At 60.6% G+C, this 25,356-nt stretch overlaps 3 protein-coding genes across 3 annotated transcripts; 1 reads left to right on the top strand and 2 right to left on the bottom strand.

Moving 5' to 3' along the window:
* Positions 1–6,383: 6,383 nt before the first annotated feature.
* Positions 6,384–10,580, top strand: LOC141478340 (uncharacterized). Its single transcript, XM_074167426.1, has 3 exons — positions 6,384–7,238; positions 7,972–8,161; positions 9,100–10,580. The coding sequence occupies exons 1-3, from the start codon at positions 6,420–6,422 to the stop codon at positions 9,876–9,878; spliced, it is 1,788 nt and encodes a 595-aa protein (XP_074023527.1). The 5' UTR covers positions 6,384–6,419; the 3' UTR covers positions 9,879–10,580.
* Positions 10,581–12,731: 2,151 nt separating this feature from the next.
* LOC141478339 (natterin-4-like) lies at positions 12,732–16,353 on the bottom strand. The gene is made up of 3 exons (XM_074167425.1): positions 16,339–16,353; positions 15,898–16,003; positions 12,732–13,741 (listed from the first exon to the last, which is right to left on the bottom strand). Exons 1-3 carry the CDS (start codon positions 16,351–16,353, stop codon positions 12,732–12,734), a joined length of 1,131 nt encoding a protein of 376 aa, XP_074023526.1.
* Positions 16,354–18,817: 2,464 nt separating this feature from the next.
* On the bottom strand, positions 18,818–23,536 carry LOC141478342 (charged multivesicular body protein 2a). The gene is made up of 5 exons (XM_074167427.1): positions 23,369–23,536; positions 22,361–22,540; positions 21,704–21,834; positions 20,844–20,905; positions 18,818–18,939 (listed from the first exon to the last, which is right to left on the bottom strand). Exons 1-5 carry the CDS (start codon positions 23,534–23,536, stop codon positions 18,818–18,820), a joined length of 663 nt encoding a protein of 220 aa, XP_074023528.1.
* Positions 23,537–25,356: the final 1,820 nt, after the last annotated feature.

Below are 25,356 nucleotides of genomic sequence, written 5' to 3'. Positions count from 1 at the left end.
ATCCACTGGAAAAGGAAAAGTTCCTCAAAGGGCCCCATCCGAGCATCCTGGTTGTTGAGGAACACCCCGTAGATGTTCTGGATGTGTCAGTAGAAGGTCTCACACTCTCCCAGCCTCCCAGCCGCCCACTGCTCTGCCGGCAGCTCCTTCACCCACAGCAAAATGAAGCCGTGGGCTTTGCGCAACAGGAGGGTGCGACGGATGGAAGAGAGGACAGCCAGAACCTCACAGGGCGAGTTGTCCTCCCTCACCAATGTCCTGAGGTGCGTGTCAAAGAGGGCCACCTGCGAAGCCATGTGCTGGAGGTAGATCTCACTGAAATTGTCCTCGAAAAATGTCCGGATGGTGAAGGGGGGGTAGCTGAGGTAGAGAAAGAAGGACTTCAAGGCTGGGATGACCTGGAGCAAGCGGGTGATGATCGGCAGCAGGAGCAACCAGAACATCCTGGAGCAGCCACCGGTGCTCCCGTTTGGCAAATTCCAGGAAGTCCTGGAGCGGTTCAGTGCAGATGGCGTAAACCGAGACGTAGGAGTAGATCTTCCAGAGCAGGGACTGCAGGTCCACATCCAGGCAGTTCATCCTGGATGCAGTAGCTGAGAAGCTGCATGGAGCAGTCGGTAGTGATGAAGACACCTTCCAGGAGATCCCCCAAGCCAGACGCCTCAACTGGACCTTGGGTGCAGCACCCCAGTCCCCCAGCATGGTGTTGGGGCCCACAACAGCTACACAGCTTTGCCACAGCCCGTGACTCTCCAAGGCCACCCATGCCAACATGGTGGCCCCAGGGGCCAGTCCACTTGGTGGGGGGTCCATGTTGTGGACGTTGTCTACCTGGTCTTTGGTAAGGCCTTTCACACCTTCCCCCACAGCATTCTCCTGGAGTAGCTGGCGAATCATGGCATAGACAAGTGTACTCTTCACTGGGTAAAAAACTGCCTGGATGGCCGTGCCCAGAGAGTTGTAATTAATGGGGTGAAATCCAGTTGGTGGCCGGTCACCAGTGGTGTCCCTCAGGGCTCAGTTTTGGGGCCAGTCTTGCTTAATATCTTTATTGATGATCTAGATAAGGGGATTGAGTGCACCCTCAGCAAGTTTGCAGATGACACCAAACTAGGTGGGAGTGTTGATCTGCTGGAGGGTCAGCAGGCTCTACAGAGGCACCTGGACAGGTTGGATCAATGGGCCAAGGCCAACGGGATGAGGTTCAATAAGGCCAAGTGCCGGGTCCTGCATTTCAGTCACAACAAGCCCAGGCAACGCTACAGGCTCGGGGAAGAGTGGCTGGAAGGCTGCCCAGCAGAAAAGGACCTGAGCGTGCTGGTGGACAGCCGGCTTAACGTGAGCCAGCCGTGTGCCCAGGTGGCCAAGAAGGCCAATGGCATCCTGGCCTCTATCAGAAATAACGTGGCCAGCAGGAGTAGGGCAGTGATGGTGCCTTTGTACTGGGCACTGGTGAGGCCTCACCTCGAGTGCTGTGTTCCATTATGAGCCCCTCACTACAGGAATGACATTGAGCTGCTGGAGCGTGTCCAGAGGAGAGCCACCAAGCTGGTGAGGGGTCTGAAGAACAAGTCATAAGAGGAGAGGCTGAGGGAACTGAGCATGCTTAGTTTGGAGAAGAGGAGGCTGAGGGGAGACCTCATTGCCCTCTACAACTCCCTGAAAGGAGGGTGTAGAGAGGTGTGTGTTGGCATCTTCTCCTGAGGGAATAGTGACAGGACCAGAGGAAATGGTCTGAAGTTGGGGCAGGGGAGGTTTAGATTGGATATTAGGAAGAATGACTTTACTGAGAGAGTGGTCAGGCACTGGAACAGCCTGCCCAGGGAGGTGGTGGAGTCACCATCCCTGGAGGCATTTAAGAAACGTGTAGACATGACTCTTCAGGGCATGGTCTAGTGCCCGAGATTGTTGGTTTGTGTCTGTTTGTGCGTGGGTGTGGGGTGTTATGTTTTTTTGTGGTTGGACTCGATGATCTCAAATGTCCATTCCAACCATGAAGATTCTGTGATTCTTTATGTTGATGGTCCTGCTCTGCACCCCACCCCGCTTCCAGTCCAAACAGATCTGGATGGGGAAGGTTGTCCCCTCTTCACCAGCACCCAGGGCCACCCCACAACGGGGGACGCCGTCCAGCAGGTCCACCCCCGGGTGCGAGGGGAAGGGTGTCAGCGCCTCATCCAGCCTGGACTCCATCTTGGTTTGCGAGCCCAAGACGCTGAAGACTGGGTCGGGAGTTTTGGGCGAGCCAGGCGAGGGCTCGCAGTAGTCCTGGAGCACGGTGAAGGCCACGGGGGCTGTCGGTGACAGTGGTGGCATGGAAGGGCAGGGAGGAAGCCACCTGCCCCCTTGGCCATGGAGACGTCACCCAAGATGTTCCTCTTCTGTTTCATGGTCTGGACGTGGGCCTCCAGGTGGAGGGAGACCTTGTTGGCCACCGAGATATAGGTGCCCTCCTGGCACAGCAAGGGGGAAAGAATGAAAATAGTAGGAAACGAAGAAAAGAAGGAAAACAGGAGGAAAAGAAAGAAAATAGGAGGAAAAGAAGGAAAATGGGAAGGAGGGGGGAGAAGAAGGAAAGGGAGAAGGAAAGAAAGAAAGAAGGGGGAAAGAAAGAAAATAGGTGGGAAGTAAGGAAAATGGGAAGAAAGAAAAAAAACAAGGGGAAAAAAGGAAGGAAAGGAGAAAAGAAAGAAGGAAAGAGGGGAAAGGAAGGAAAGAAGTGGAAAGAAAATAGGAAGAAAAAGGGAAAATGGGAGAAGAGAAGGAAGGAATGGGGAAAATAAAGAGGGGAAAAGGAAGGAAAGAAGAGGGAAAAGAAAGAAAATAAGAGGAAAAAAGGAATATGAGGGGAAAAAAACAAAATGGGAAAAGAAGGAAGGAAAGGGGGAAGAAAAGGGGGGGAAAGTAAAGGAGAAGGAAAAGAAGGAAAGATGGGGAAAAGAAGGAAAAGGGGGGAGAAGGAAAGAAGGGTAGGAAAATACGGGGAAAAGAAAAAAAGGAGGGTAGAAGGAAAGAATGAGGGAAAAGAAGGAAAATGGGGGGGAAGGAAAATAGGGAAGGAAAAGAAGGGGGGGAGAAGAAAAATAGGGAGGGGGAAAAAGTGGGGAAGAAGAAGAGAATGGGGGAAAAGAAGGAAAATGGCGGGGAAGGAAAATAGGGAGGGAAAATGGGGGGGAGAAGAAAAATAGGAAGAGGAAAAAGGGGGATAAAAGTAAAATATGGAAGGATAGAGAGGAGCAAAGGGGGCGGGGGGGGACGACGACACCCCTCTGCAGCACCCACGGTGGGGGGGACATCCCCTGCTGCACCCACGGGGGGGGGGGGGGCCACCCCGTGTAGCACCCACGGGTGCGGGGGGAACACGTCTTGTGGCACCCAGGGGTGGGGGGGAGGGACCGAGGGGGCACCCATGGGTGGGGGGGGATGACTCTCCGTGTAACACCCACGGTGGGGGGGGATATACCCCCCCTGCAGCCCCCAGGAGGAGGGGATGGCACCTATGGGGGGGGGGGACGGACACCCCCTGCAGCACCCACGGTGGGGGGGAGAGGGGGACACGACATCCACGGGGGGGGGGGGGGGGGGTCGACACCCGCTTGAACCCCCCACCCCACGGAGCGGGGGAGGACCCCCTGGGAGGGGACGTGTCCTTCTGGCCTGGCTCCCGCCCCTCCCGCCCTCCCATTGGCCGGTCGCGCTGTCACTCCCGCCCAAAGGGAGTTGGGGGGCGGGGTTCCCTCCGCTGGGGAAGGGGCGGGACGAGACGTGATTGACAGATCGCTCGTCCAATAGAAGGAGGGGGGCGTGTCCCGCTCGGCCCCACCCTCCGTACGGCGGCCGAAAGGGGCCGGGGGGGGAGGGGGCGATGGAAAAAGTGGGGTGCAAAAAGGGGGGGGGGGGGCAAAATTTGGGGTTGAAACGGGGTGCACGGGGCGGGGGGGGGTCGGGGAGGGAGACGTTTGGGGGTGCAATGGGGGGGCATAGAATGGGGGCAGTGCACGAGGGGTGTGACAGTTTGGGGGTTCACGGGAGGGGCACAGTTTGGGGGTGCAGTGGGGAGAACAGGAGGAGGGGTGCACAGGGGGATGACAGTTTGGGGGTGCACAGGGGAGGTGGATGCAACAGAAAGGGGGTGCAGTGGGGGGAGGGGGCACGGTTCTGGGGTGCGCCGGGGGGGCGTAGCCAGTTTGGGGGTGCAGTGGGGTGCACGGGGGGGAGGGGAGAGGTTTGGGGTGCAAAGGGAAGAGTGCGATGGGGGGGCCCAGTTTTGGGGGTGCACAGGGTGGGAGGGCACTGGAGCTTCCCATTTGGGGGGTGCACGGGGAGGGACAGTTTTGGGGTGCACAGGGTTGGGGCACACGGGGGGGGTGACACTTTGGGGGTGCATAGAGGGGTGAGAGAGTTTAGGGGTGCAGTAGGAGGTGGGGGCACGGGGGGGGTAACAATTTTGGGGTACAGGTGCAGATATGCACATGGAGGGGCAATTTTGGGGTGCACAGGGTGGGGGCGCACGGAGGGGGTGACAGTTTCGGGGTGCACGGAGGGGTGGGATAGTTTAGGGGTGCAGAGGGTGGGGGCACACGGGGGGGTGACACTTTGGGGGTGTACGGAGGGGTGGGACAGTTCTGGGTTGCAATGGGCGGGGGAGTGCACAGTTTTGGGGTGCAGGGGGAGATATGCACATGGAGGGAGAGTTTTGGGGTGCAGAGGGTGGGGGCACACGGAGGGGGTGACATTTTCGGGGTGCCCGGAGGGGTGGGACAGTTTTGGGGTGCACAGGGTGGGGGCACACGGGGGGGGGGGGGGGGTGACACTTTGGGGGTGCACGGAGAGGTGGGACAGTTTTGGGGTGCAAAGGTGGGTTACAGTTTAGGGCCTTTCCCCTCCCCCCCCCGGCTTTAACCCTGTCCCCGCCGGTCCGGGCTGCGCAGGGTTAAGGCCTGTCCCTGCGCTGAGTGACGGCCGCGGTCGGGAGGGGGACACACACGGGGGGGGGACACACACGGCGGGGCCGGGCCCGGCCGCTCCGGCCCTTTGTGTCGGCGAGCGGGGAGCGGCGGGAGCCCAGGTCCGGGGGGGGAATTGCAATTTTGGGGGGGAGGGGGGTTCCTTTGCAAGGGTTGGGAGGCGGGGGTGTTGCATGAACGGGGGGGCTTTGCAAGGCTTGAGGGGGGGGGGGGGGGTATTTTCATGGTCGGGGGGGGCGGATTTGCACGCCCCAAGGGGGCATTGCTTGCTCGGGGGGGTATTACCAGACCGGGGGGGGTGTGTTTTTCATGCTCCGGAGGGGCTTTGCAACGCCGGGGGGGCGGGGGGGCTTTTCATGGCCAGGGGGTTTTGCCTGGTCATGGGGCGGAGGGGGGGGGCATGTTGTATGGTCGGGGGGGACTTCGCAAGGCCGGAGGGGGGGATTTGCATCGTTCTAGGGGGTGTTGCATGGTCTGGGGGGGTAGGGGGGGCTTTCGATTGTCCGGGGGGTGTTGCAAGGCTGGGGGGGGTGGAGGGTGGGGCTGTTCATGGTCCGGGAGGCTTTTCAAGGCGGGAGGGGGCGATGGGGGGGCTCTATGGTCCTGGGGTGGAAGGGGGGGGAGTGCAAGGCCGAGGGGGGGCTTTTCATGGTCTGGGGGGTGCTTTGCGGGGTGGGAAATTGCATAGTCCGGGGGATGTTGCAAGAGCAGGGGGGCTTTGCAAGGCAGTGGTGGGGGGGACACGACATTGCATAGCCCTGGGGGGGGCTTTGCATGGCCCGGTGCGGGGGGAAGTGCATTAAATGGTCCGGAGGGGGTGTGCATGGGTGGGGGGCGTTTGCATAGTCCTGGGGGGTGTTGCATGGCGGGGGGATTGTGTCTTTTCATGGCTGGGGGGCTTTGTAAGGCCAGGGGAGGCATTTCATGCCCAAGGGGGCTTTGCATGGTCCTGGGGGGCTTTGAATGGTCCTGAGGTGGGGGGGGGCAGTTGCATGGTTCTAGGGGTTGTTGTGTGGTGGGGAGGGGGCATTGTGTGGTCCGGGGGGGACATTGCAAGGCCGGGGGGGTCTTTGCATGGATGGTCCTGGAGTGGCGGGGGGGGCAGTTGTATGGTCGGGGGGGTTTACATGGTCCTGGGGGCCTTTGCAAGGCCGAGGGGGGGTTGCACGATTCATGGAGGGGGGGTTGTATGGCGGGGGGGGGATTGCGTGGTCCTGGGGGGGGTGTCTTTGCATGGTCTGGGGGAGGGGAGGTTGCAAGGCTCGGGGGGGCTTTGCAAGCTGCGGGGGGCACATTACATGGTCCTGGGGGGTTTGGGGTGGGGGGTGGGGGTCTGCAGAGCTGGGGGGGATTGAGGAAGTGGGGGGGATCTTTGACAAAGCCATGTCCTTCTCTCCCCCCTCCCTGCAGAGCCCGGCCCCTTGCCCCCAGCAGGAGACAGAGAGGTCCCCGATGTCCTCGGAGCGTGGCTACCGCCGTCCCCCGGCCCTTCGCCCACAGAAGGACACAAGGGTGGCCAAGGAGTCCCCGATGTCCTCGGAGCAGGGCCACCGCCATCCCCCAGCCCGCTGCCCACAGGAAGACACAGAGGGGTCCTTGGAGCAGGGCCACTGCCATTTCCCGGCCAAGAGGTCCCCAATGTCCTTGGAGCAGGGCCACCACCGTCCCTCAGTCCTTCATCCCCAGCAGGATGACACAGAGAGGTCCATGGTGTCCTCAGAGCGTGGCCACCACCATCCCCCAGCCCTTAACCTACAGGAGGAGGACACCGAGGGGTCCTCAGAGCGCAGCCACCGCCGGCCCCTGGCCCTTCGCCCCCAGCAGGATGACACCAAAGGGTCCCCAATGTCCTTGGAGCAGGGCCATTGCCGTCCCTCAGCCGAGAGGTCCCCGACATCCTCGGAGGGGGTGACCGAGCCTCTCCGTTGTCCCCGGGGCCGCCTGTGGGTACCTCCGTGCCACAGTGGGGGTGCCGGTACCGAGCTGCGGCGGTTGCGGTTCCGGCAGTTCCGTTACCAGGAGGCGTCGGGGCCACGGGACGTGTGGCGGCGGCTGCGGGAGCTGTCGCGGGGGTGGCTGCGCCCCGAGGTGCGGAGCAAGGAGCAGATCATGGAGCTGCTGGTGCTGGAGCAGTTCCTCAGCATCCTCCCCGAGGAGATCCAGAGCTGGGTCTGGGTGCGACACCCCCAGTCCTGCGCCCAAGCCGTGGCCTTGGCCGAGAAATTCCAGCTGGGAGGCGGGGAGGAAGGCGAGGGGGTGTGGGAGCAGCAGGTGAGGGCAAGGGGGGGGACACGGACACCCCCAAGCACCCAGTTCCCTTCCCCACTTACAGCCCCTGGGGGTCCCACCACCCAACTGCCCGCCCTCCCTTATAGCCCTTGGTGGTCCCACCACCCAACCCCCAGCCCCTTACTACCCCTGGGGGTCCCAGCACTCAACTGCCACCCTTTATAGCCCCTGGGGGGTTCCAGAACCCAACTGGCCCCCACCACAGACCTTGGGGGGTCTCAGGCACCCAATTCCCCCCCCCTCTTGCAGCCCCTGGGGGTCCCAGCACCCAACTGCCCCCCCTTACAGCCCCTGGGGGTCCCACCACCCAACTGCCCGCCCCTCCTTATAGCCCTTGGGGGTCCCACCACCCAACCCCCAGCCCCTTACCGCCCCTGGGGATCCCAGCACCCAACTGACCCCCACCACAGACCTTGGGGGGTCTCAGGCATGCAATTCCCCCCTTCTTGCAGCCCCTGGGGTTCCCACCACCCAACTGCCCCTCCCCTTACAGCCCCTGGGGGTCGTAGCACCGAACTGCCCCCCCTCCTTATAGCTCCTGGGGGTCCTGGGCACCCAATTCCCCCCCCCCCCCCCCCCTTACAGCCCCTGGGGAGTTCTGGGCACCCAGCACGCCCCCTTACAGCCCCTGGGGGTCCCGGGCACGCAAGCCATCCCCCCCGACTTTGGGGGTCCCAGGCACCCAACTCCCCTGCTTTTTCCATGGGTCCCACAGGTGACGGTTCGGGTGAAGGTGGAGGAGGTGGCCCTGGGGGACACTGAGGACCCTGAAGTGGTGGGGGACCCACTAAACCCCGTTTTGGAGTCCCCCCAGCTCCCCCCTGGGGCTGGCTGGAGAGAGGAGGTGGCCTGGGGCAAGGCTAAAGTTGTCCCTGAGGAAGAGGACCGACACCTGCAGGAACCAGGTATTGGGCTGAAGGAAGGAGATCTTCCACCACCCCCCAAAAAAGGAGGTGAAGAAGCTGCTGGGGGAGCTTGGAGGTGGTGGGGTGTCTCCTGCCATGGGCTTGGCTCCATCCGGTCCTCCCATGGTGTCACTGCTCCGATTGTGGCACCCAAAAAGGAGGAGATCGCACCCAAAAGTGGGGTTTATCACCCAAAAAGTGGGGGGGTTGCTCTTGGTGGAGGATGAGTGAGAACCAAGCAGCGGAAAGAACCAAAAATGATGTTCTGGCACTGAGGAAACTCTTGGGTTATTGAGAAAGAAAAAAGATGTTACCCCCAAGAAGGAGCCAGATGGGAGGCTCCTGCAGTGGTGGCACCTTGAGCCCCATTGGGGTGGGAGAAGAAAGGGCTCCTTGGGCTCCAAAGCAGAAGTGAAGCGAGAAGGGCTGAGATGCACAAGTTGTCCACGTCAGTGTGGGTAGATGGAGGATGGCCATCTCCTGAGTTGCAGAGAAGCTGGAGAAGAATGAAGATCTTGGAGTGAAGGTCATGAGCATCCATAGAGAGCTCTTGTCTTCCCCATTTGTCTTCTGAAAACCATGAACCCCAAAATCTTGTTCCTGTCCTCCAACATCAGCTCCTTTGTGACAATGGAAACGCTGCTTGAAAGAGTTCTGGTGTTTGGAGGGTGATGGTTGGAGTGCGGTGGGCTCCTTTCCAAGTCCTCCTGGGACCAGGAGGGACCAGCTGGGCCCCTCTGCTGAGGTGGCCTCATCATCATCCCTGTCCCAGCATGGCCTGGTGGCCATCCATGGGTGGATTTGGTGTTTCACTCAATGGTGGGAGCTGAACCATCTCTGCCTTTGCTGGAGGAGATGGAGGGTGGTGGGCTCAGAGGACAAGGGTTGTGTCCTCCATTGAGAACCAACTCATGATGCATCTCTTCTCTCTCCTCCAGCAGGTCCCACCATGGTGAGCAGATACCCGGAGGTGTCCATTTTGCAACAGGAGGACCCCCCGTGCCCACCCAGCACCCTCCAGAGTGTCCCAATGGCTAGGACCCCCAGCCGGAGAGGGACCCACCGGCGACACATCCCACGGGATCCCACCACCATCCCACAACCCCTCACTCAAGCTCTGCCCAGCTCGATGGAGGACACCAGGAGCCTGGAGAAACCCTGGGTGAAACGGGAGCTGTCAGCACCAGGGAAGGACCGTCCGTACCCCTGCAGCGAGTGCGGCAAGAGCTTTGGCCGGTTGACCCACCTGAAGACCCACCAGCGGACCCACACGGGGGTGAAGCCCTATGCCTGCGGGGCTTGCGGCAAGAGCTTTGGCCACCTCTCCACCCTCACCACCCACCAGCGGCTCCACACGGGCGAGCGGCCGTACGCCTGCGGCTCCTGCGGCAAGACCTTCACCAACCCCTCAGACCTCAACAAGCACCAACGCTCGCACACGGGGGAGAGGCCCTACCCTTGCCCCGCCTGCGGCAAACGCTTCAGCCAACAGTCCAACCTCACCATGCACCGGCGCAGCCACACCGAGGAGCGGCCCTACCCTTGCGGCGCCTGCGGCAAGAGCTTCAAGTACTTGGCCGACCTGACAGTCCACCAGCGCTCGCACACGGGGGAGAGACCTTTCCCCTGTCCCCACTGCGGCAAGAGCTTCAGCAACAAGTCCTCCCTCGCCCGCCACACGCGGATCCACGCCCGGGCGGCCACCAGGGACAAGTGATGGGGTTCGGTGGTGGGGGGAGGAGGAGGAAGGTGGTAGGGCTTCATCCTGGTAGGGGAGGTAGGGATGGGTGACCACCATGGGGAACGGTTGAGATTGGGAGGGTGAGGTGGGAGCTGATGGCTGCCCCCAGTGGTCAGTGCCGGCTGCTGGAGATGGACTAGGCAACCTAGAGGAGATGCGACATGGATGACGGGGGATGATTGATGTCCCCCATGAGGCTGGTGGCTCCAGGACACAGCTCTCTGATCCCAGAGGAGATGCAGCGTGGTCGGCGGTGAAGACAAGCTGATGATCGATGTCCCTCATGAGTCTGGTGACTCTAGGACCTGATTCCCTGCTCCCAGAGGAGACGCCTCGTGGCTGGAGATGAAAACAAACTGACGACTGACGTCCCCACCATGAGCCTGGTGGCTTCTTGGTCCCTCCCCCACCTCCTCGGGGCACGTCCACCTCCCCACCCTGGGGACACCCCGTCTTCTCTTCCACTCGGGCACCTCACCTTCTTTTCCCCCCTTTTTTATTGGTATTTATTCATCACAGCCAGCGCCGGCCTTAAATTTTGGAGACCCACCTACCTCACCGCCCGCATGCCCTGGGGCCCGACGTGGGCACGGGCCCTTGGTGGCTCCGCTTCCCTCCTCCCCCTGCACCCACCCCCCCCGACTTTTGCCCCCGACTTTTGCTGTAACAGTTTTAGCCACTTTTCTGCGCTGTTTTGTGGGGTTTTTTTTTATCTCGTGGCGTGGTGTCACGTGGGGGGCGTGGGGTTTGCGGGGCTGCGGCCGCCCAGCCCCGTGCTGCAGCATCGCAGCGTCACGGTGCCGGGCGCCGGGAGGTTTGCGCTGCAACGGGGCACTGCAGCTGCAGCGCTGCATTTCCGTTGCAGCACTGGGATCACGCTGCAGTGCTGCATTTCCATTGCAGCAGCGGGGTTGTGCTGCAGCGCTGCATTGCCATTGCGGTGTACCACTTGCGCTGCAGTGTGTTGCATGTGCATTGCAGATTAGCACATCTGCTGCAGCGTTGCATTTTGACTGCAGTGCCAGGACCGCACAGCAGTGTTGCATTTTGACTGCAGACCGCACTGCAGCGTTGCATTTGCAGTGCAGCGGACAACGTCCATTGCTGCATTGCGTTTCCGTCGCGGCACCAGGCATGCACCGCAGTGCGGCTCTCCGCATGCAGCACAGAGATTGCACTGCAGCACCTGCCCTGCGGCTGCAGGGAAATGTTTGCAACCCAGCCTGATGTGCTGCAGCACCTCGCTGCACAGTGCAGTGGTTGGAGCAGCTGCAGGGGTTGCAGTGCAGTCGCTGCAGCAGTGCCAGGGGTTGCAGTGCAGGGGCTGCAGCGGGTGCAGGGGTTGCAGGGGGTGCAGGGGCTGCGGGGGTTGCAGTGCAGCCCGTGTCCGTGCGCTGCTGGCAATGCGATGCCTTGCACGCAGCCCCCCCACCCCCCCACCCCCCGCCAGGCAATTTGGGGTCTCCTCAAATCTCTGCCCCTCCCAACCCTGGGGAGCACTTCAGCCATCGGGGGGGGCACCCCAAATTTTCTGGGATACCCCCCAGCCTTCCAAGACCCTGAACCCCCCAGACCCCCTGGACTCCCCTGGCTCTCAGGGATCCCCGCCCCCCCCAGAACCCTGGATCCCCCCCCAGATACCCCCAAAATCCTCTGCCCCCCCCACCCCCCCTGCCCCGCAACCTTCTGGACCCCCCCCAGCCCCCTGGACCTCTCACCAGGCCCCCACGACCCTCCCAAAGTCCTCCAGGACCCCCCTGGACCTCCCCACAACCCGCTGGATGCCCCCCCCCCCAGCCTTCTGGACACCCTTCCCCCCCAGATCTCCGGATCCCCCCCAAAGTCCTCCAGGACCCCCCAGGCATCCCCCATCAGTGAAATCTCCCCACCCCGTCCCGCTCCCCCCCAATCCCTCAGTGCCCGGTGGGCGGGGCGACTGCCCTACCCACCCCCCGATTGGTCGGCTCCAATGTCACTCCTGCCTTCCTTGGTGGGAAGGGGAGGGAAGAAGCAAGGAGGGAGGAGGGGGCTTTGGTCCACCATCATCCCCCTGAGATGGTGCCACCTCCATGACTGTCCTCCAAGGACACGGCCTCTGTCACCCCCTGAGATGGTGCCACCTCCATCAGCATCCCCAAAGGGCATGGCCTCCGTCATCCCCCTGAGATGGTGCCACTTCCATCAGCATCCTCCAAGAACAAGGCCTCCACTGTCATGCGGAGATGGTGCCACCTCTATGACTGTCCTCCAAGGACAAAGCCTCCATTGCTGCCCTGAGAGGGTGCCACCTCCATCAGTGTCCTCCAAGGACAAAGCCTCCACTACCCCTGAGATGATGCCACCTCCATCAGCGTCCTCCAAGGACAAGGCCTCCACTGTTGCCCTGAGATGGTGCCACCTCCATCAATGTCCTCCAAGGACATGGCCTCCACCACTCCCCTGAGGTGCCTTTGCACCCCTTATTTTGGCTTTTTTCCCTCCTTCCTCACCCCTTTTCTTAGGAAATTCCTTTTTGGAAGCGGTCAAATGACCCACGCAGTTGAATTTTTTTTTTTCTCTGCATTTTTTTCATGAAACACAAGAGGAAAGGACTGAAAAAAACCCCACATTTTTCCACCTCCCGCATCGTTGCCACGTCGTCTCGGGGAGGGATGAAGGTTCTGCCAAGAAAACCAAAAATATGGAAGACAAAAACCAAAAAAATATGCATTTTTCTGCATTCCGAATTGCTGCCCATCCCATTTTGGGGTGAGATGGTAGTTATTTTGGGGAAAAAAGGAGAAAAAGCAGATTGCAGGAAGCAGACCAGTGGATCCACCTCACCGTCCCCTACCCCTGGCATGGTGGGATGTCGGTGAGGGGCCAGCACTCCTTGACGGTGGCCCGGACCCCCACCACCGCCTGGCTGCGAGCCCACCCCGTCACGGCCACGTGGTGGGGATGAGCATCACCAAAATCCCGGGTGAGCTGCGCGGTGAAGGGGACGCGGACATCCAAGCGACGTCCCTCCAGGGCCACCGTGCACGCCGTCCGGGCCTGGACCTCCTTCTCCACCACATGGGTATGGTCAACATACTTGCCTGTGCTGGCCCCGCCCACCCAGGGGATGCTGGTGACATTGGTGACCTCCCAGCCCATTTCATTGAAGACCAAGAGAGGGGCTTCCAAGCACCCGTGGATGGTGGTGAAGACCCTCTGGTCCATCTCCCAGTCATACTCCATCTCAGTGGCCTCCTCCAAGGTGACGCTTTTCCACACTCCTTGGCAGCCTTCATTCCTCACCGTGGTCTTCATCAGGGTGACATCCTCCTGGTGCTCCACTGCCCCACTCATGTTGTAGCGGACGTCGGAGATGGTGACATTGGCCGGGCCCTTCTTGACCACCAAGACTTGGTACCATTTGTACCAAACCTCCTCCCTGTCCACCACCACGAAGAGGGCCCTCTGCCCTTTGACCACCTTCCCCAAGCCATAGCGGTTCCTCCCAACAAAGACGTCGATGGAGGGACAACCCTCCACGGCATTTTCAGGCACGCTGCCAAAGGATTCATCCACCCAATCCAGCGCCTCGAAGTCTCCTGCGTTGACCAACACCTGGAAGTCGTCAGTGCGCATCTCCTGTTCTCGGAAGGGGAAGAAGCAGAAGGGACCGCGGGTGGGGACGTAGGCACCCGTGTTGCAACCCAACATCGCCGTGGAGCAGACATACTCCAACCTCTTGGCGTAGCTGTTCCAGTTGGAGACAGCATCAGTGGGCAGGTGGCCTTTGAAAGCCACCCACTTCAGGTAGGAAGATGTCTCCTGGTCCCTCTTCCTCCGGAGAAAGCTCCAGTTGGGGGCTGCGGGGAGGAAACGGGGGAATTTTTGGTGAAACGAGACACCTCCCTCCATCCTGCCCCATGGAGCGATGTCCCTGTGGGGCCAAGGTTCTTGGACGCAACTTCCCACCACCAAACTGAGAAGAAGAGACATCTCAACCCACCCCTCAATTTTGTGGGGGAAAAAATAGGGGGGGGGGCAAACCTGCTAAAAATCAGAAGACCAGAGACCTTCACACATTGGGGGACACGGGGATGGATGAGACCATGAACTGGGTTTATCTTGGCAAGGTTTTGGGTAGTGGGGTGGGGGGGCTGCAGCAATGACCTCTGGGACAAGAGCCATGGGGCTGCCCCACACTGGACATGGCTGGGTCCAATTGGCTTCAAAATGGAACCATCGCTGGCCAAAGCTGAGGCCACCAGTGATGCTGGTGATTCCTCTGTGATAATATATTTAAGAAAGGCTAAAAAACCCTGAGAGAGGGAGAACATGGGAGAGAAACAACCCTGAGGACACCAAGATGGGTGAAGAAGGAGGGCAAGGAGATGCTCCAGGCACCAGAGAAGAGGGTTCCCCTCCAGCCCATGGAGAGCACACACTGGAGCAGATTCATCCTGAAGGATTGCAGCCCGTGGCGAGGAGTAAGTTAAACCTGAAGGACTCCAGCCCATGGGGAGTCCACGCTGGAGCAGGTTGGACCTGAAGGTCTCCAGCCCGTGGAGAGAAGCAAGTTCATTCTGAAGGTCTCCAGCCTGTGGAGAGGAGCAGGTTCATCCTGAAGGTCTCCAGCCCATGGGAAGGACCCACATCAGAGAAGTTCCTGAAGGACTGGATCCCGTTGGTCTTACAAACCGACCCCAGTCCCCACTCCCCTCCACCGCTCTGGGTGTGGGGGACGCTCGGGTCCTGCTCTGCTCTGGGGCAACCCCACCTGGAGAGATGCCTCCAGCCCTGGGGCCACCAACATCAGAAGGACAAGGAGCTGTTGGAGCTGGTCCAGAGGAGACCATGGAGATGCTGGGAGGGCTGGAGCCCCTCTGCTGTGAGGACAGGCTGAGAGAGTTGGGGGGTTCAGCCTGGAGAAGAGAAGGCTCCGGGGAGACCTTGGAGCCTCTTCTAGTCCCTAAAGGGGGGGGGGCTCCAGAAAAGCTGGGGAGGGACTCTGGATGAGGGAGGGGAGCCGTGGGAGGAGGGGGAAGGGTTTGCCACTGGAAGAGGGGAGATTGAGATGAGATGTGGGGAGGAAATGGTTTGCTGGGGGGGTGGTGAGAGCCTGGCCCAGGTTGCCCCGAGAAGCTGTGGCTGCCCCATCCCTGGAGGGGTTCCAGGCCAGGTTGGAGGGGTCTTGGAGCAGCCTGGTGTGGTGGGAGGTGTCCCTGCCCAGGGCAGGGGGTGGCACTGGGGGGGGGCTTTAAGGTGCCGTCCAACCCAAACCATTCTGTGATTCGATGAGAAGGGGAAGACTCAGGACTGAAGCTGAGACAGGGACGAAGGGGGAGGAGGAAGTGTGTGACCCACCCAGGGGGGGAGGTCTCCTTCCCATCGCTCCCACCACCCATGTTCCAGCAGCTCCGCTGCTTCCTCCAGGAAGAGGAAGGCAAGTGGCTGGGTGGGCAAGTGACAATCACCCAAGGTCAACCCTCCTGTAGTCCATGGGGGGGAAAGTCTCCTTCTCACCGCTCCCACCACGCACATTCCAGCAGCTCTGCTACTTCCTCCAGGAAGAGGAAGAGGAAGAGGAGGGCAAGCAGCTGGGTGGGCCAGTGACAGTCACACAAGGTTGACCCCCCCAGAGCTCACAACCCACCCAGGGGGGGAGGTCTCCTTCCCACCGCTCCCACCAGCCCCATTCCAGCAGCTCCACAGCTTCCTCCAGGAAGAGGAAGAAGAGGAAGAGGAGGAAGAGGAAGAGGAAGAGGAAGAGGAAGAGGAAGAGGAAGAGGAAGAGGAAGAGGAAGGCAAGCGGCTGGGTGGGCCAGTGACAGTCACCCAGGTTTACCCCCCCGGAGCTCACAATTCACCTCAGGGGGAGGTCTCCTTCCCACTGCTCCCACTACTAACATTCCGGCAGCTCCGCTACTTCCTTCAGGAAGAGGAAGAGGAACAGGAGGACAAGCGGCTGGATGGGTGACAGTCACCAAAGGTTGACCCCCCCACAGAGTCCACGACTCACCTGGGGGGGGAGGTCTCTTTCCCACCTCTCCCACTACCAACATTCCAGCAGCTCCACTACTTCGTCCCTCGAGGAAGAGGAGGGCGGCGGCGAGGAAGAGGAAGAGCTGCAGGGAAGAACCGGGGGGGGGAGGCGTCACCCCTCCCAGCACCAATCCCGTGCCCGGGATTTGGGGCGTGGCCGTGTCCCCACGACCCTCTGCTTTTTGGGGTGAAATCCCGCCCGACCGGGAAATAAAATGGTTTTAATTTTTACCCAGGGAGAAGCTGGGAAACGCCCAGAATGTCCTTGTTTTTTAAAATTTTACCATATTTTAATTTATTTAAGTTTATAAATAATTCCTTTTCTTTTTAAAAATCATCCCTTTCCCCCACCCCTCCCCAAAATTGTTCCAAAAACCCACTAAATAACCCCAAAACACTGCTCCGCCACGTGCCATACCTTGCCTGTCGCCATCCCAACGGCCCCCTCCGGACGCTGCGATTGAAAATTATGTATTTTTAATTTTTAGAAAAAAAAACCAAAAAACATTAATTTCAGCACCATCTCGCTCTGGAGCGGCTCCCAGATCCTCCACGTTTTTGGGGTTAAACCCAACCATTTTGGGTCGGGTTGGATAGTTTTTACCCCCCGCCACGCTCCCTACCTCGCCTCCCGTTTTGATGGAAATCCCTTATTTTTTTGGGGTGTTTTCAGTCAGTTTTGGGTCAATTTTAGAGCGGAGCGGTGTTTTCCAGCGCGGCTCCGGGGACGCGCCAGCCCTGGGAAAGGTCAAAGTCTAAACGGGGAAAAGAACTGCAAATAAATGAAAAAAAAACACTAAAAAATAAAAGGGGAAGGAGGAGAATTATCGAAAATTTGGGATTTTTTCTGCTTTTGGCAGAAATTCAGCATTTTGATTTTTTTCAATCAGGAAAAACGCGTTATCGACACCCAAAAATCACCTGGGAGCGGCACAAAGCGCCCATCGTCAAGATGGATTTTTTCACCCCAAAAGCACCTAAAAACCAAAAACTCCTCAAAAACCGGGATGTTCAGGAAAAAAGCAAAAATCTTGATTTTTCCCTGCGCTGAAAAAACAAAAATCTTTCTTTTTTTTCCAAAAAATCATTTCCATTTTCTGCTTCAAACCTGCAAATTCCAGCCAACTAAGAGTAAAAAAATCTAAAGAAAAAAAATCAACCAACTGACCCAAAATCCCCCCAAATGTGAAATTTGAGGATTCCCCCTCCCCCTCCCCCCCGAAAAGGGATATTTTTTGGTGAGGAAACGGCAATTTTGGGATTTTTTGCCCCAAAACGGGGGCGGTGGCTGCGGGTCCCGGGGGGGGGGTTGCTTTGTCATCGGCCCCAAAAATGCTGATTTTTAGGGCAGAAATGGGATGTTTGGCGGTTTGGGGGCAAAATGGGGCTCGGTGGGGGGAGGGACACAGGCGCAGCCCCCACTCCCCCCCCCCTCCCCAGTCCTCCCAGTCCGTTACTGGTTTCCACTGGGCCCCCCCAGGAAACAGCCGGGGGGAGGCAGCGGGTCCCAACATTCGGCCTTTATTTCCCCGGTTCAAGTGCCCCCGGGGGGGGGGCAAATACCCCAAAAGGGGGCAAATCCCCAACGGGGGGGGGGGGGGGGGAATGCAAATACCCCAAGAGGGGGCAAATAATGCAGAGGGGGCCAGAGATCTCGGGGGGGGAGCAAATACCCCCAGGAGGGGCAAAGAGTCCAAGGGGGGCCAAATACCCCAGAAGAGGGGGGGCAAACACCCAAAGTGGGGGGCAAACACCCAAAGAGCGAGTCACTAACCCAGATAAAGGGGGAAAATACCCCCGGGGGGGGCAGCAAAGAGTCCAAGGGGGGGGGTGCAAATACCCCTGGGAGGGGGCAAATATACCTGCAGGGGGGGACACAAATACCTCAAGAAAGAGTCAATAACCCACACAAAGGGGGGGGAAATACCTCCAGGGAGGGTAAATACCCCAAGGGGGGGGAGAAATCCCAGAAGGGGGGGGCAAATACCCGAAGGGGGAGGGCAGAGATCCCAGAAGGGAGGGGTAAAGACCCCAGGGGGGCAGAAATCTCAGAAGGATGGGGCAAATACCCCAAGGGGGGCAGATATCCCCGAGGGGGGGCAAATACCCCTGGAGGGGGGGGGAAGCCCGGTAGTGTCTGAGCTGCCCCCCAGGGGTCTCCCTGCCCAGGGAGAGTTGGGCAGGGTCAAAGGTCACTGGGGGTGTGTGTCAGCCCCTGGGGTCAAAGGTCACGCAGGGGTCAGGGGCGGGGTCACTGTTGGCCAAGGTCAAAGGTGACAGCAGGTCAGAGGTCACCGCTGGGCTGTTCTGGGGTCACAGGTCACCATGGGGTCAACCCCGGTGTCGTGGAGGTCAACCCCGGAGTCACAGGTTGCCATGGGGTCAACCCCAGGGTCACAGGTCGAAGACGTCAACCTTGGGGTCATTGGTTGCCAAGGGGTCAACTCCAGGGTCCCAGAGGTCAACCCTGGGGTCAGAGGTCACCACGAAGTCAACATCGGGCTGTAGATCGAAGAGGTCAACCCCGGGGTCGTAGGTCACCATGGGGTCAACTCTGGAGCCGTGGAGGTCAACCCCAGGGTCGTAGGTCGCCATGGGGTCAACCCTGGGGTCATCGGTTGCCATGGGGTCAGCTCTGGGGTCACAGAGGTCAACCCTGGGGTCGTAGGTCACCGCGGGGTCAACACCAGGCCGTAGATCAAAGAGGTCAACCCCGGGGTCGTAGATCACCATGGGGTCAACCCCGGGGTCCTAGGTCACCACGGGGCCGTGAAGGTTCAACCCCGGGGTCGTAGGTCAAAGGGGTCACCCCCGGGGTGTCCCAGTAGCGGGGGGGGGGGGGGTCCCCCTCAGGGCGAGGGGTGGGAGGTCGGGGGTCAGGGGTCGGAGGTCGGGGGTCAATCCCGGCGCAGGTTCTTCAGCCGTTCCTCCAGGTCGGCATCGGCGTCGGCCAAAGCAGCCGCGGCCTCGGCCGCCCGCCCCTCCCCCGCCGCCAGAGACCCCCCCGGGGGGGGCAGGGCTGGGGGGGGGGGGGGCAAAAGGCAAAGGTCAAGGGGGGGGGAGGGCCATCCTCTATTACCCTCCCCCCCCCAAAATACCCCCCGCAGGACCTTGAAATACCCCCCCAAAATGTCCCTAAATACCCTCTGTGCCCCCCAAAATGGCTCCCCCAGACCCACATCTACCCCCCATTTAACACACCCCCCCCCCCCCCAGCCCACAAATACCCCCCCAGGGTCCCCAAATACCCCCCAGACCTCAAAATACCACCCCCAAAGTGCCCCCTCCCCCCCGAATGCCCCTCATGGCCCCAAAATGCCCCCACAGACCCTAAAATACCCCCCAGTGCCCCCCGAACTGCCCCCCCCAGCCCCACATCTATCCCTCATTGCCCCCCCCCCCCCCCAGCCCACAAATACCCCCCCAGGGCTCCAATATGCCCCCCCCAGGGCCCTAAAATACCCCCTCAGACTCCCAAAATGCCCCCCAGGGCTCCCAAAAACCCCACAGACTCCCAAATGCCCCCCAGGGCCCTAAAATACCCCCCCAAGGCTCCAAAATGCCCCCCAGAGCACTAAAATACCCCCCAGACTCCCAAAATGCCCCCCAGGGCCCCCAAATACCCCCCCATGCCCCCCAAAGTGTTCCCCCCCAGACCCACATCTACCCCCCATTGACACCCCCTGGCCCACAAATACCCCCCCCAGGGCTCCAAAATGCCCCCCAGGGCCCTAAAATACCCCCTCAGACTCCCAAAATGGCCCCCCCAGCTCACAAATACCTCTCTGGCCTTCAAAATACCCCCTCAGGGCCCTAAAATACCCCCCAGACTCCAAAAAATGTCCCCCCAGGGCCCCCAAATACCCTCTGTGCCCCCCAAAGTGTCCCCCCCGTCCCACATCTTCCCCCCAAAATGCCCCCCCGCCCCACAAATACCCCCCAGCACCCCAAACATGCCCTCCCTACCCCCAAATTGCCACTCAGGGACCCCAAATACCCCTGTGTCCCCCCCAAAATTCCCCCCAGACCCACATCTACTCCCCATTGACCCCCCCAACTCCCAAATACCGCCTGTACCCCCAAAAGTGCCCCCCCCAAATGCCCCTCATGGCCCTAAAATGCCCCCCAGGACCCTAAAATACCCCCCGAGACTCCCAAAATGCCCCTGAGGGCCCCCAAATACCCCCCGTGCCCCACAAAGTGTGCCCCCAGACCCACATCTACCCCCCATTAACCCACCCCCGGCCCATAAATACCCCCCCAAGGCTCCAAAATGCCCCCCAGGGCCCTAAAATACCCTCCAGATTCCCCAAAATGCCCCCCCAGGGCCCCCAAATATCCCCCCAGGGCCCTAAAATACCCCCCAGACTCCCAAAATGTCCCCCCCAGCCCACAAATATCCCCTGGACCCTAAAATACCCCCCAGACTCCAAAAAATGCCCCCCCAGGGCCCCCAAATACCCTCCATGCCCCACAAAGTTTTCCCCTCCAGACCCACATCTACCCCCCATTGACCCCCCCTGGCCCCCAAAATACCCCTCTCACCCCAAAAAATGCCCCTCTCTGGCTCCCAAAATACCCCTTCTACCCCCAAAATTCCCCACAGAGCCCCTTAAATAACCCCAGAATTCCCCCCCCAGCCCCTGAATTACCACCCCTCTGCCCCCCAAATGCCCCCCCAGACCCGTATCTACCCCCCTATTGCCCCCCCCCCCCAGTTCCCCCCTCCACCCCCAAAATGCCCCCTGGCTCCCAAAATGCCCCCCAGGACCCCTTAAATACCCCCAAAATTCCCCTCAGAGCCCCTTAAATATCCCCAAAATGCCCCCCCTGGGTGTTTTTCTCCCTCCCAGCCCCCCTACCCCCCCCCGCCCCGATTTCCAAATTGCCGTCCCCCACCCCGTGCCCCCCAGCCCCACTCACTGGCCAGTTCGTCGGTGAGGTTCAGCCCCAGCTCGTCCAGCACTTGTGACACCACCGCATCACTGGGGGGGGACGGGGGGGGTCAGAGATCACACCGGCCCCCCCCTGCAGTGTCCCCTGACCCCCCTTCAGTGTCCCCAGTGTCCCCTGACCTGCTGTCCCCACCCAGGGTGTCCCCAACCTTCCCAGCATCCCATATCCCCCCCCCCCCCCCCCAGCTGCCACATCCCCTATGTGTCCCCCAACCCTCCCCAGTGTCCCCACGTGTCCCCTCCTGTCCCCACCTTCCCATCCCCTTGTGCCCCGTTGTGTCCCCATGTCCCCACCCCACCACGTCCCCCGTGACCCCCACACCACGGCCCCATTCCCCCATGTCCCTCCCTCATCCCCTTCTCCATGACCCCAATGTCCTCACCCCACCGTGTCCCCTGTCACCCATGTTCACGCCCCAAATGTCCTCCCCCCGTGTCCCATCCCACTGTGTCCTCCTTGTGTCCCCACCCCACCACGTCCCCTTCCCAAGTCTTCCTCCATGACCCTTGATGTTCTCCACCCCTCCGTGTCCCCATCCCACCGCGCCCTGCCCTGTGTCCCACCATGTCCCCATTCCATGTCCATTGTCTCCCCAAATCTACGTCCCATCGTGTCTCTCCTGTCCCCTGTCACCCACGTTCATGCCCCAAACGTGCCGCCATGTCCCACCCCACGGTTTTCTCCTTGTGTCCCCACTGTCCCCATCTCCCACATCCCCATCTCCTCTGTCCTTGTCCCACCACCTACTTCTTCCATGCGTCCCACCCACATTCTCCACCACATTGTCCCCGTCCCCACACCACCACATCTCCCCCCATGTGTCCCACCTCTCCTCTTCATCGTCCTCGTCCCCCATGGCGTCATCGATGGCGTCGTTCATCAGCTCCTCTTTCATGTCCATGATCTCCGCCTGCTTCTCAAACTCCATCATGATCTTCTGGATCTGGGGTAGCTTCAGCTGGGGGGGGACATAGGAACATGGCATGTGGCACACAGAGATGTGGGGACATCCCCATGGCTATGTTGGGCAGTTCATGGTGGCTACAGCCTTGGGGACATCCCCATGGCCATCTCAGGTGGTTTGTGGTGGCTAGAGGTCTTGGAGACGTCCCCATGGCCATTTCAGGTGGTTTGTGGTGGCTACAGGTCTTGGGGCCATCCTCACGGCCACTTTGCATGGTTTCTCATGGTCTTGGCCACATCCCCTGAGGCAGCTTATGGTTGCCACAGCCTCACAGACATCTTCATGGCCACCCCAAGAAGCTTGTGGTGGCCATGGCCACAGGGACATCCCCCTCAAGCAGCTGGTGGTAGCCATGGTCTTGGGGACATCTTCATGGGCAGCCCAGGGCAACCTCTGGCAGCCACGGCTTTGGGACTCTCCCATGGGGCAGCTTGTGGTGGCCACAATCTCAAGGACATCCCATCTCCATGGCCACCTCAGGGCAGGTCACAGCCTTGGGCATGTCCCCATGGGCACCCACCTGCCGGTTCATGGTGGCCATGGCCTTGGTGACGCCCTTCATGGCCTGGGCCATGGAGTTGTTGGACTTGAGGGTCTGGATCTTGAGGGACACAGCCTGGACGTTGGCCCTCATGGTGATGAACTTCTTCACGTAGCGCCGTGTCCGCACCAGGTCCTTCGCCATGATCTTCACCGCGTCCTGAAGGCCACAGGGAAAGGGGACATTGAGTGGCCACGATGTCCCTCAAGAGTCCAAGGAGATCTCCAGGGACCACTCTGTGTCCCTCAGGGCCCACCATGGTCCCCAGCATCATCTCAAAAGTTTCCTGGTCCCCTTGTCCCCACCATGGTCACCTGGGGACTTTTATGGTCCCCCCTCACTGTGTCCCCCTGGTCCTCTCCAAGCACCCATGTCCCTGCCATGTCCCCAAGTCCCCTCCACGGTCCCCAGGTCACCACTGGCATCCCCCAGTCCCACCACTGTCCCCCAGGTCCCCTCCACATCCCCTGGTTCCCCCCAAAGTGTCCCAATCCCCTTGATGTCCCCACCGGGGTTCCCTCCAAGAGACCTGGGTCCCTCCATGTCCCCATATCCCCTCTGCGTCCCCCTGTCCCCACCACAGTCCCTTAGTCCCCTCCGTGTCCCCATGTCCCCTCTCCAGTCTCCTGTCCCCACCTCGTCCCCTGTGCCCAGTGTCCCCTGGTCCCTTCTGCATCCCCATGTCCCCTCCATGTCCCCACGTCCCCACCACAGTCCCTTAGTCTCCACCATGTCCCCATGTCCCCTCTCCAGTCTCCTGTCCCCACCTTGTCCCCTGGTCCCCACCACAGTCCCTTTGATCCACTCCATGTCTCCATGTCCCCTCTCCAGTCTCCTGTCCCCACCACGTCCCCTGGTCCCAACAACGGTCCCTTGGAGCCCTCTTCATCCCCTGGTCCCTTCCATGTCCCCTTGTCCCCTCCGTATTCTCCCACCCCCTCTCCGCTCTCCTGCCGCCCTCCGTATCCCCCGCTGGTGTCCCCTCACCATCTGGCCCTGCTTGGCCATCTTCTTGATGTCGACGATGATCTTCTTCTCCTGGGCCTCCAGCTTCTGGCGCTCACGGTCCAGCTCCCGCATGGCGCGGGTCAGCGCCCGCTGGTTCTGCCGCAGCAGCTCCTCCGGCGTCTTCCGCCGCCCGAACAGCAGGTCCATGGTGACAGCGGCACTTGGGGACACGGCCCGGGGGGACACGGCCACCGGGGATGTGGGTGGGAGGGCATAGATGGTGGGGGGGTGTGGGGGACATAGGGACACGGTGAGACGTGCATATGGGGGACAAAGAGACATGGGGGGACACAGGGACATGGGGGGACACGGGGGCAGGGCGGGACAGGGGAACATGGTGGGACATGGACATGGGGGACACAGGGACATGGGACACGGGGACATGGGGGGACACGGGGGCAGGGCGGGACAGGGGAACATGGTGGGACATGGACATAGGGGACAAAGAGACATGGGGGGACACAGGGACATGGGGGGACACGGGGGCAGGGTGGGACAGGGGAACATGGTGGGACATGGGAGACACAGGGACATGGGGGGACACGGGGACAAGGGGGAACACAGGGACATGGTGCAACACAGATATGGGGGACACAGGACATGGTGGGACACGGGAACATGGTGGGACACGGATATGGGGGACACAGGACATGGTGGGACACGGGAACGTGGTGGGACACGGATATGGGGGACACAGGAACAGGGTGAGACATGGACATGGGGGGACATGGGGGGACACGGGGGGACAGGGGGACAGGGGTACGCGGACACAGGGACATGGGGGGACAGATATGGGGACACAGAGACAGGGTGAGACAGATATGGGGACACAGGGACATGGGGGACATAGGGACATGGTGGGACATGCACATGGGGGACAAAGAGACATGGGGGGACACAGGGACATGGGGGGACATGGGGGCGGGGCGGGACAGGGGAACATGGTGGGACATGGGGACAAGGGGGAACATGGGGACATGGTGTGACAGATATGGGGGACACAGGGACATAGTGAGACAGATATGGGGACACAGGGACATGGGGGGACACAGGGACATGGGGAGACATGGATATAAGGGACAAAGGCACATGGTGAGACATGGATATGGGGACACAGGGACATGGGGACACAGATACGGGGGATACAGGGACATGGGGGGACACGGGGACATGGCGGGACATGGATATGGGGACAAAGGGACGTGATGAGACATGGATATCGGGACACAGGGACATGGGGGGACACGGGGACAGGGTGAGACATGGACATGGGGACACAGGGACGGGGGGACACAGATATGAGGGACACAGGACATGGTGGGAGACAGATATAGGGGACAAAGGGACATGAGGGGACATGGGGGAACACGGATATGGGGACACAGGGACATGGGGGGGACACGGATATGGGGGACACGGGGAGACAGCCATGGGGGGGACACGAAGAGGGGGACGGGGATGGGACGTGGGGGGGACAGGGACACACACATCACGGCGTCGTGTGGGCTCTGTCCCAGAGCACCCTATTGCCCCCCCCCCCCCCCAGCACCCCCAGGGGCAGGTATAACCCTCCCCCGGGGCAGTTATTACCCCTCCAGGGGTACAAATAACCCCCCCAGCAGCATTTTTCCACCCTCAGGGGCATTTATCTCCCCCCCAGGGCCACAAATACCCCTCAAGGGCACTTATTACCCCGTCAGGGCCACTTATAACCCCCCAGGCCCACAAATACCCCCCAGGGGCATTTATTACCCGCTCCGGGGCCACTTATAGCCCCCCAAGGGCTACAAATACCCCCAAGGCCACTTATTACCCCCCCGCGCTGATTTACCCCCAGGCCCCGCCCCTTCTCCATGGCAACCGGAAGCCCAGCCAATCACCAGGCAGGGAGAACGCCCCGCCCCCTTCCTCTCTATGGCCCGGCTCCTCCCAGAGCGGCCCCACGAGTCGCTCCCGCCCTCCTCCCC

Source organism: Numenius arquata, unplaced genomic scaffold, assembly GCF_964106895.1.
Source record: "Numenius arquata unplaced genomic scaffold, bNumArq3.hap1.1 HAP1_SCAFFOLD_465, whole genome shotgun sequence".
Classification (NCBI taxonomy): domain Eukaryota; kingdom Metazoa; phylum Chordata; class Aves; order Charadriiformes; family Scolopacidae; genus Numenius; species Numenius arquata.
Note: the sequence above shows the minus strand (reverse complement) of the source record. Positions and strands in the feature narration are given on the sequence as shown.

Coding starts and splice junctions, on each gene's coding strand:
- LOC141478340 (XM_074167426.1), top strand. CDS start 6,420: ATGTCCTCGGAGCGTGGCTACCGCCGTCCCCCGGCCCTTCGCCCACAG. Junction 7,239..7,971: donor AGGGGGTGTGGGAGCAGCAG/GTGAGGGCAAGG, acceptor TGGGTCCCACAG/GTGACGGTTCGGGTGAAGGT. Junction 8,162..9,099: donor CCGACACCTGCAGGAACCAG/GTATTGGGCTGA, acceptor TCTCTCCTCCAG/CAGGTCCCACCATGGTGAGC.
- LOC141478339 (XM_074167425.1), bottom strand. Junction 13,742..15,897: donor AAAGAGACCTCCCCCCCCAG/GTGAGTCGTGGA, acceptor TCCTCCCCGCAG/CCCCCAACTGGAGCTTTCTC.
- LOC141478342 (XM_074167427.1), bottom strand. CDS start 23,536: ATGGACCTGCTGTTCGGGCGGCGGAAGACGCCGGAGGAGCTGCTGCGG. Junction 21,835..22,360: donor TGGCCACCATGAACCGGCAG/GTGGGTGCCCAT, acceptor GTCCCCCCCCAG/CTGAAGCTACCCCAGATCCA. Junction 20,906..21,703: donor GAGGACGATGAAGAGGAGAG/GTGGGACACATG, acceptor GTCCCCCCCCAG/TGATGCGGTGGTGTCACAAG.